Source organism: Populus euphratica, unplaced genomic scaffold, assembly GCF_000495115.2.
Source record: "Populus euphratica unplaced genomic scaffold, PopEup_1.0 scaffold161.1, whole genome shotgun sequence".
Taxonomy (NCBI): Eukaryota; Viridiplantae; Streptophyta; class Magnoliopsida; order Malpighiales; family Salicaceae; genus Populus; species Populus euphratica.
Genome location: NW_011500046.1, coordinates 33,714 through 43,902, shown reverse-complemented (window position 1 = coordinate 43,902; position 10,189 = coordinate 33,714). Strand labels below are relative to the sequence as shown.

Below are 10,189 nucleotides of genomic sequence, written 5' to 3'. Positions count from 1 at the left end.
CACAAGGTCTGCGTGGTAGCCAATAGGGTTTGAGAGAGAGAGAGCGAAATCGAGTTGCTCAAGGGACGAGGCGTATCATTTTGCAATCGACTCCTTTCATTATTGACGCTCGCTGACAGAGCTGTCAGCACTGCTTGCACTAGGCAGTGATGGCAGCTTTGTCCTTGCACCATCTCTTACGGGCGGTGCAAGTGTGTGGGGTTGATAGTGACCAGGCCTTCCCTCACTCCTGTCTTTGTTTGCCCTGCATTCAAGACGCGATAATTGGTGAAATAGTATACTTTGTATATTAGCGAAGAAAATTAGAAATATTGACAAAAAATGGTATAGTTTAAAAAATAATTAGTCAAATAGTATACTTTGTATACGTGATAATTAACAATTATGATATTTAAAAATATCACGTTTAGATATGGTGAATATATCGATTGAATATTATAATTTTAAATTGTGACAACTTACCATATCAGATTTAAAATTATGATAGATAGTGTTTTTTAACCTGGTTCGTTTTTCTCTACCACCGTTGTAGCTTTTCTCTTTATAAAAAACTTGCTGTTTGTATTCTTTCTTTTTAAAAAAATTTGTCGATACTGCCGTCCTAGCTTTAGATTGTGTTTGCTGTCCGCCTGTTTTAATATCAGTGATGAAACAAACACAATAATATATTTAATAATTAAAAAAAATTATATTTTACACTGTGAGACATATTAAAAAATTAAATTTGAAATATAATTTTTTTACAGTAGTTTTTATATATGTTTTAATTAAGTTTTGTAAATATTCTATCAAAAATGTTTGAAAGTATTGTTATAGTTATTTTTTAAAGTGTTTTTCATTCAAAAATACATTAAAATAATATTTTATTTATTTTTTAAAAATTATTTTGATATCAACATATTAAAATGATTTGACAATACTAAAAAAATATTAATTTAAAATATAAAAAAATTAAAATTCTTTTAAAAGCGTTTTTTTAACACAAAAACAAATAGATATTACCTAAATATTTTATACATATTTTTTTATTATTTATAAATTTTAACTATAATTTTTACCAACTATCTAAATCTAAATTAATAACTATTAGCAACCTATCACAGCTTAGCACTGGTGACACTACCAATAACTACCAATAACTGTGAGAGTCAATTGAGAAATAAAGATACACGAGATTCTTGGAGAAACAAGGGTGGAGACTTTCACAATCTACCCTCAATTACAGGAGAGACATTGAGTGATCTTGGAGCTCTAACGGCAATATGTTTAAACCAATATGACAATCCAATCAAGCCTATAAAATCATAAAGTTCAAAATTACAATAACTCTACATGGTAGTTTAGCAAACTTACAGGGATTCTCTGCTGACAAATTCCCTATTATCAAGCTATCATTGTAACAAACTTCTGTCGTGAAGATGTCATCACAACAAATTATCACTGTCATTAACCAAATTTCATGGGATTTCCCTTTTATTTTATAGCTGAATCATTATATATTATGAGTTTAAATACTTCACTTGCATAGCCTGGTTGTTTATGTTGAAAAATAAGAACAGAGACTAAATATTTATTTGCGAAATACTCTGTTAGCTCAGTTTATTTTTCTTTATGGTATTAAAGCCTCTGTGAACACTAGGTGTAAGATATCGCAGATACTACAGCTTATCGTCTCTTTATCTTACTTCTTATCTCCGCTCACTTCTGTCACAATGACTACCTTATCACTCAATGTTGGGAACTTCATCACCGTCCGACTCACTCCAAACAATTATCCCTTGTGGCGTGAACAAGCTCCGGCTCTTGATGAGAGTCAAGAAATGGTCATGAGACATCTCACAAATGAAGATCCCGCTCCAACAAAATACATAAATATAGAAAACTCAACCCCACAATTAACAGATTCCTTTATAGCTTGGCGAAAGTCAGATCGTCTCCTTCGAGAGTGGATCATTGAAACTTTTTCAGAGGAAACTCTCGGACGCGTTGTTGGTCTCGACACAGCTCATGTTGTTTGGGAGGCTCTAAAAAATGCATATGAGCAAGACTCACAAGAACGTGAGTTCACACCATGACAACAAGTAACCTACCTTCAAAAGGAAGACAACACAACAATAACAAAACATATTCGAACCTTTAAAGGTCTCTATGACAACTTATCAGCAATTGAAAAGCTTATACCAGACCAAGAAAAGGTCTTCTGCCTTCTTACCAGCCTTGGCTCTCATTATGAAACATTCACAACAACCATGTTGAAGCCCCCTAAGCGGCCATCATACTCTTAGTTTCTCAACTCCAAAACTTTGATCAAAGCCATCATACTCTGAGTTAGTTTCTCAACTCCAAAACTTTGATCAAAGGCGTAACTGGTTCTACAATCACAAAAACATCACAACTCCTTCCCTCACTCATCAGTTAGCTTTCTGTGGACAACAGCAGCAACGTCCATAATCAAACTCTCTAGGCTATCGTGGATCCTCACAAAAATTCACTTCTAATGGTCGTGGATTCCAAGCTCAACAGTGAAGGGACGATCCTCTTCATCAAACTCACAACGTAGACCTCCACCACCTGGTGAGCGTCGCATAACACCAGCAGAGAGGGATAAATACTGTGATCAACAATGCCAGTATTACGGGTTGACAGGCCATGTTGCTAAAATATGCTGATGGGTGCCAAAGAAACCCACTTAACAAGATGAGATTCCACAAGCATATGCAACACTTACTTTGGACACCACCATTGCTGACACCGAATGGACAACGAACACTGGAGCTTCCAACTAAATGACAGGTAAGCCAGGTATGTTAACAAACATTCATAAATACTTTGGTGTTGACTTTGTGCTAATCAGAGATGGGTCTTCCATGCCAATTCTTGCAATTAGTGATACTTATATAAAACAAAAGGCATCTACCTTACCTCTCAGTGATGTTCTATTGGTTCCAAACTTAATAAAAAAATTTACTTTCCTTAAGCCAACTAACTAATCAATTTCCTGTTAACTGTGAGTTTTCTAATGTCGATTTTTGTGTTAAGAAATGGAAAACAGGGTAGTGATAATAGGGAAATGAAAGGGTGATCTTTACATGCTACCTGCTTCACCAAAATTGCATTTCTCTTATCGGTTCAAATCAGGCACAGCAGAAGTTTGGCATCAACGTCTAAGCCACCCATAGTCTTTAACATTACAAATGCTAAAAAATAAAGGACTCATTGATGTCGTAGGGACAACAAAATTACAACATCTTTGTGATAGTTGTCAACTAGAAAAACTTAGTCGTTTACCTTTTTTTAAATCGGAACATTCAAATAATGGTATCTTTGAAAAAATTCATTGTAATTTATGGGAACTTGCAAAATTTAAATATTATGCTTGTTTAGAAGATAATTTTTCTAAGTATACTTAGATTATTCTCTTGTGCAACATATCTGATTTTTTTTAATGCATACTTAGCTTTTGAAAAATATGTTGCAAGACAGTTAACAAGCAAATTAAAATCTTTCATTCAGATGGAGGTGGTGAGTTCATCAATTCAAAACTACTGACTCATCTCCTTTCTATAGACATTATTCATCAGATATCATCACCATATACTTCTAAGTAAATAGGAATAGTTGAGAGGCGTCATAGGACCATAAAAGAATTAAGAATGACTGTTATTTCACAGTGGAGCACCCTTATTCTTATGGATAGAGGCCTTCACCACGACAGTATATCTTATGAATTGCTTACCTTTCTCTGCTCTCAACTTTGAAACACCATATTTTAGAATTCATGGGACACACCCAAATTACTCCTCACACAGAGCATTTGGATCTAAATGCTTTCTCTACACTTGGGATATACGAAAACATAAATTTGATCCAAAAACACTTCCATGCATTTTTGTAGGTTACAATGAAAAACATAAAGCTTATAAGTGTTTTCATCCAACAAGTAAAAAAAATTTCATCTCTCATCATGTTGTCTTTGATGAATTAATTTTTTCATATAAGCATATCAACAAATCTTGCAAGACAGCTAATCAACCATATGTAGTTAGTATTTTAATTCTTGGTTACCACATACTAACGTCTCTTCCTCTACATGAGCACTTACAAACTTTGTCCCACTCTCATGTCAAAGTCTGTTACTGCCAAATGACATTAGTATTCCACAAAGTTGCTCCCTATCTACAGATCCCACAGAGTCATAATGGCAATATCCTGTTGTTGAGTCACAGATTAGTCTAGAGATTAATATCGATAATGGGTTTATAATTTCACCAGACATATCTCCTCTATCACAAGGGTGTCAAGAGTCGCAAGAAATTCCTCCTCTAATTATCAGCGAAATACCAGAATCCACCCCATAAAATCTTGGTCCTTCAGCACCGCTGGCTCATTCCACGGTCACTCGGTCTAAAAACAGGTCAGCACTAGAAATTCCTCCACTGATTGTCAGTGAAACACCGGAGTCCTCTCAAAATCTTGTTCTATTAGCATTACTAGTTCATTCCATGGTTACTCGGTCTAAACAGGGTATAGTAAAGTCAAATCCTAAATATGCCTTAACCACTAGCACCTCAACTAATATTCCCCGTTAGCCTCAAAATATTAAAGTTGCACTAGCACATCCTGGTTGGAAAGCAGCAATGGAGGAAGAGCTAGCAGCACTGTATCAAAATGATACCTGGAAATTGGTTCCACGAACACCAAAGATGAATGTCATTGGTTCCAAATGGGTGTTTAAATCAAAGCTCAAACCAGATGGTTTTTTAGATCGAGTCAAAGCATGTTTAGTTGTAAAAGGATATCATCAAATTGATGGAGTAGACTACACCGAAACTTTTTCTCCAGTTATCAAGCTGGGAACATTGTTAAATTATAACCAAAGTAGCACAGAACATTGTTAAACTTTGTTAGCTCAGTTTATTTTTTCTTTAACAACAACTAAAAATATTTTGTCTAAACTTATTTTTTTTAAATTATAACCAAAGTAGCACAGAATTAAAACCTTGAGAGTACTTCACTTGTATATTTTTCCAAATTAAAACCTTGAGAGTACGCGAACATTTAGGCCAAGCCTTTCAACACTAAAATCAATTAATGACTCCAGAGATGTAGCACAGAATTTTTCTTCTCCTTCCATGTTTGGCTCCTCACATCCTCCTATTTCATCTCTCATAACCTGAGCCTCTTTTGAGTTGACTTGTAGTGCAAAGTAGTTCAAAATCTCTGGTACTTTGTCACTCGAAAATGGTATAGACTCTGCAACCTGACGAGGCAGGAAACTAACCTTGGTCCCACTATTTGTAAAATGAATTCTCATCCTTTTACCTGGTTGGAGATCGTTGTACAGGTAGAATATCGTTGAGTCGGGGAGGGCAGACTTTATGGCTGTTTTATGCTTGACAGATCTATATCCTTGTTTATAGGTTCTTTGAGAAGCTGCAACACTTACGATTTCATTAGCGAATTCTGTGGAGATTGAAGGATAATGACTAGGTTGTGGAAGATATCCTAGGGCTTTTGGCAATGGAGTGTTAGGCAACCTTGAGAACCAATACTTCTCAGTAGGTGGAGAAATATCGCTAGGGAGGAAGGTGGCAACTTCCTTTTGTAAAGGGACAGTGTCAGCGGCCGCAGCCGCAGCCGCAGCCACTGTCCTGCGGCTTACACCAATATTGGAATTGTCAGAGGTGGAAAAGTTAATGTGGAGGGAGAGAGTAAGAAAGAAGAGGAGGAGCAGTGCACAAGAATTGGCTGGAGACATTGTTTGAAGCAAGTGGATTGCGAGATATTGAAGCAGGGAGCAAGTGAGACATTATAAATAGAGTGAGGGAGGGGTCTTCCATCAAATCGAACTACAAAAAAGAACTACATAGAAGTAGAAGTTCATAGAAAAAATAATTTATCAGTCTTGGTGGTTTCACTATATATTAAATTTTGTATATTTTTAAGTTTATTTATAATTTAGTGATTTTTTTCATGTCATTTTCTTATTTTATTTTCTGTTGTTCATTTACATTTCATTTCTTCTACTTAAAGAAAATTATACAAAGGAATATCTTTCACTTGTATCCTTCGTGATGCTCCCATAATGGTCACAATACACGTAATTTATAATAAATACACAGAGCTAATTACATCACAAGAGAATTCGTCGAGAGATATATAATTTTTTTTCCATGAATTCACTAATTTGGAAATGGATGTCGTTGAAAAAAAAACTCCTTTATTTATAATTTCAAAAGATAAAAAATAATTCTAAAATTATTACAGAGATATAATAAATCTTTGTATTTGTTCCTTTAACTGAGGATATTTGTATCAGTGGTTTTTATCTTGAAAAAATAAATAAACATAACAAAAGAGTTTTCTTTATTATTATTATTATTATTATTATTATTATTATTATTATTATTATTATTATTATTATTATTTTACATTCTAAGTTCAACTTTGGATTGGTATTAAAATACTTGAAAATTAACTCCAAAATAAGTATCCGGTCAGAATAAATAAACAATTAAACTTAGATTCACGTGTAACATTATGATTATGCACATGTACGAGCTCTAGAAGTAATGTCTGCTAGCTAATGTAATAAAAAAATGGAGACTAGAATGGTGATAAGGGTTTGAATTAAATTATAACGTATATTCAAGAAAGATATGCATCCATTGTGTCGAGAATATTTGAAAGGAGGAGCTTGATTAAATCTTTTCTCTTCATTCTTTTTTTTTTTTTTTTACCTAGTAATGTCTGCTAGCTGATATATGTAGGGCACAAAAATGGAACAATACCTACAATGGTACTTCATTAACTAAATACCAAGGACTCGTAATTAAGTTGCCAACTTGCAAGTTGCTTTATCTTGTATATTGTATGTAACCAATACTTATCTTATACTTTAATGCTTGGATATATCATATAGTTTCTCTGGAGATTCGAATTTCATTTTATTTGAATATTATTATGTATAGGATAGGATTACATTCTATAACAATTCCCATAAATTAAAATTTATGCAAAGAGTTATTATTGATAGAACTATGAATTAAAAATTATAAGTACTAGAAGGAAATTAAAAGTTTCTAGATTGTCATGCCTCCAAGGACTAGATAGAAATTAATAGGTCAATTTGATTTAATAATGAGCCAAATTAAAGTTTAATTTTGTTTAAGAATTAATTTGGATTCAATTGATGTATTTAATTAGTTGTATGTACTCAATTATACTTTAAATGGATCAAATTAATTTTATTTAGGGCTTATTTAATTCAATTAAAAAATTCAGAACTTAATTATGTTTAAGAATTAATTTGGATTCAATTGATGTATTTAATTAGTTGTATGTACTCAATTATACTTTAAATGGATCAAATTAATTTTATTTAGGGCTTATTTACTCAGTTGTAAGAACTTAATTATAATTTAAATAGGTCAAATTAATTTTATTAAGGACTTATTTACTCAGTTGCAAGAACTTAATTATAATTTAAATAGGTCAAATTAATTTTATTAAGGACTTATTTGGTAAAAAATTAAGTTTGGGGGTCCAATTTGGGCTTAAATGAGAATATTGAAATTATATGAGATCTAATTTAATTTTTGTCAAGTCAATTGATTGAAATGAGGGGCAAAATCACTAGAAAAGTAGAGTATTGTAAAATACATAGAAAAAAATAATAAATAAATTAAAATGTTATTATATACATGATAAATAAAAGTAATAATTAAGAAATTAAATAGAAAATATAAAGACATAAAAATGTGATTCAAATTGTAAAGAAAAGAAAAGAATATGGTTTATGTATAACTAGGAAGAATATGGGCTATAAATACCCTATTCATTCCTTTTTCATGGCCGACTATAAACAAAAAAAAAAAGAGGAGGAAGAGTGTAGATTTTCTTCTTAAAAATAAAAAAAAAAACACACCAAATCACTTAGGAATACAAACCTAGAAACTCCAAATAGAGAGGATAACCAATAACAAGGTTTCTAACAAGAATAAAACCAAGTGTAGAATTGAAGAAAAAGAACAAGAAAGGGTCAGTTGCATCTTGAGAAGAGGGCTAAAATATTCAATTTAATGAGATAATTAAAGAAAGGAAAGATATGGTAAAACGAACATTGATTTGCAATCTGAATTTTAGTCATAGACTCCAAAATGTGAAGTTTGAATATGGGTTTATATTATGTATAAAAAAAAAACAAGATGAAAGAAAATGATCGCTTATTGACACGACTAAAAGATTGATCTCTTCTCTCAAGTGTAGGAGTGTCAAAGTAATAAATAACCCGGCAAGACCGGGGTCAAACCACAAGGAGGTTAATTGTACAAATTATAAACAACAATTATAAACAACAATAATAGCAATAACAACAATAACTATAATAATAATAATAATAATAATAATAATAATAGTAATAGTAGTAGTAGTAGTAGTATTAGTAGTACTAATAATAATAATAATAATAATAATAATAATAAAGAAAAAGAAGGAGAAGAAGAAGATGAGAACTTTGAGATGGAATATTAATGTAACGATTAAACAATGATAATAACAAATGTCAAGGTTAGAGATTCCACTAATGGTATGTCAAACAAGTATAATATAAACTCTTATTATTCAATTGGAAACCACACATAAAGAAGGTTCCAATTGGATTATAGATTATTAACATGATTACATTAGTCATCTTATTCAATTAATGCTAATACTTGTAAATTTTGTCAAGCATTCATGATTATAACTTATGTTAACAACAAATTAAGTTCCTTTCATAGGTTAGGTGTCGGTTATACCATACAGTATGGGCTATGAAAGTGTCAAGCATTTGTTCTACCAAGTATTATACAACATAAATCAAGATTAGTTATTTAACAAGCAAAGTATTCAAGAGTGAACAAGATAACAAATACAAAACATGTTAGTATCAAACATTAAAGTCTATATTGAGTTTACACTATACTTATTCTTATACTATTAGTGTAACTTTTTCACCTTGACATAATAAACTTAGCTAGACATAATGAAAGAAAGTAAAATAGATAAACAAAATAAAAATATAAATAAGATAAAAGTTAACAAAGTATAATAAAGAGTAATTGATTGACTATTTTGGGTTGGAAATAGCTCAATGACATCAACTGATTAAGTTGGTGCAAGCATTGCTAAGGAATTGATTAGTCGATTTGGGTAAGGGTTACTAATGACACTAATAGGAGTTATTAGTGTCGGCAATGACCACCTCATAATTTAGGGCGAATAAGAAAAAGGGTAAATTAAAAAAAAATGTGATAATAAAAAACAATATCATAAATAGGTTGTGGAAGGATAGGTGTTAGATGTAGAAAAGGATCTTATTTTGCAGATCAACCATGATTATACCCTATCAAGTAGCTACTTGTATGCGTTGATACATTTAGTAATGACCCTCCATTATTTGGTTGTATTTTATTTATTTCATATAATTATTCTCTTGTTTTGATGTCCCATTCACGTCAGGAGTATAATTTAGATTTGTTTTATCCTTTTTTGTATAAGTTAGGAACTTAGGTATTATCCATGTATTTTGTTCTACAATAAACATGTAACTTGAATATAATAGTATATTCATATTATTTTTGTGTTTGGAATATTAAATGTATAAACATATGCTTGGAGATATTATAATGTATTAATTTATCTTTACAATGTTAAAATGTGTTGTGTTTATACATGGAATTTCAACGCTTGGATTGTTCTCTTAATTACTAATTTATGCATATGATATGAGATGGAGATTAAGTATGAAGTTTTATCCTGAGTATATTATCGAATGCATTAAATGGTTGAATTGGACCTATTGTGGATGTCTATATGGATGGGATGTGATTATAAATGCATGCAAGGTAAATTATCAATAACGTGGGACTTCCCGGTATAGGGGAGTCTCTGCAAAAATTTCATTAGAAATTTTGATGAACTCGATGTAAAAATAAATAAATTATGCTCAATTTACCCTTTACGTGGAAGTTAAATGGATAAACTAATTTAACCTTTTGAGGTTGTTGCATTTAGGGTCAATTACAGGTCAAATTAAAAAAAAAAAACATTCAGAGTCAAGGGCTAATTTACAAAAGGTGTTGAACTATGGGGACCCAATTGATTGAAATTAGGGATACAAATAAAAAAAATTAAAATTTTAATGGTC

General features: G+C 31.5%; 1 protein-coding gene across 1 annotated transcript; it reads right to left on the bottom strand.

Annotated features, from left to right (window-relative positions):
• Positions 1 to 2,494: 2,494 nt before the first annotated feature.
• LOC105107486 (uncharacterized) lies at positions 2,495 to 5,803 on the bottom strand. Its single transcript, XM_011001425.1, has 4 exons — positions 5,040 to 5,803; positions 4,618 to 4,675; positions 2,729 to 2,782; positions 2,495 to 2,611 (listed from the first exon to the last, which is right to left on the bottom strand). Exons 1-4 carry the CDS (start codon positions 5,756 to 5,758, stop codon positions 2,495 to 2,497), a joined length of 948 nt encoding a protein of 315 aa, XP_010999727.1. The 5' UTR covers positions 5,759 to 5,803.
• Positions 5,804 to 10,189: the final 4,386 nt, after the last annotated feature.

Coding starts and splice junctions, on each gene's coding strand:
- LOC105107486 (XM_011001425.1), bottom strand. CDS start 5,758: ATGTCTCCAGCCAATTCTTGTGCACTGCTCCTCCTCTTCTTTCTTACT. Junction 2,783..4,617: donor TGCTGCTTTCCAACCAGGAT/GTGCTAGTGCAA, acceptor CCTGTCATTTAG/TTGGAAGCTCCAGTGTTCGT. Junction 2,612..2,728: donor CAGCAATGGTGGTGTCCAAA/GTAAGTGTTGCA, acceptor TGTTGATCACAG/TATTTATCCCTCTCTGCTGG.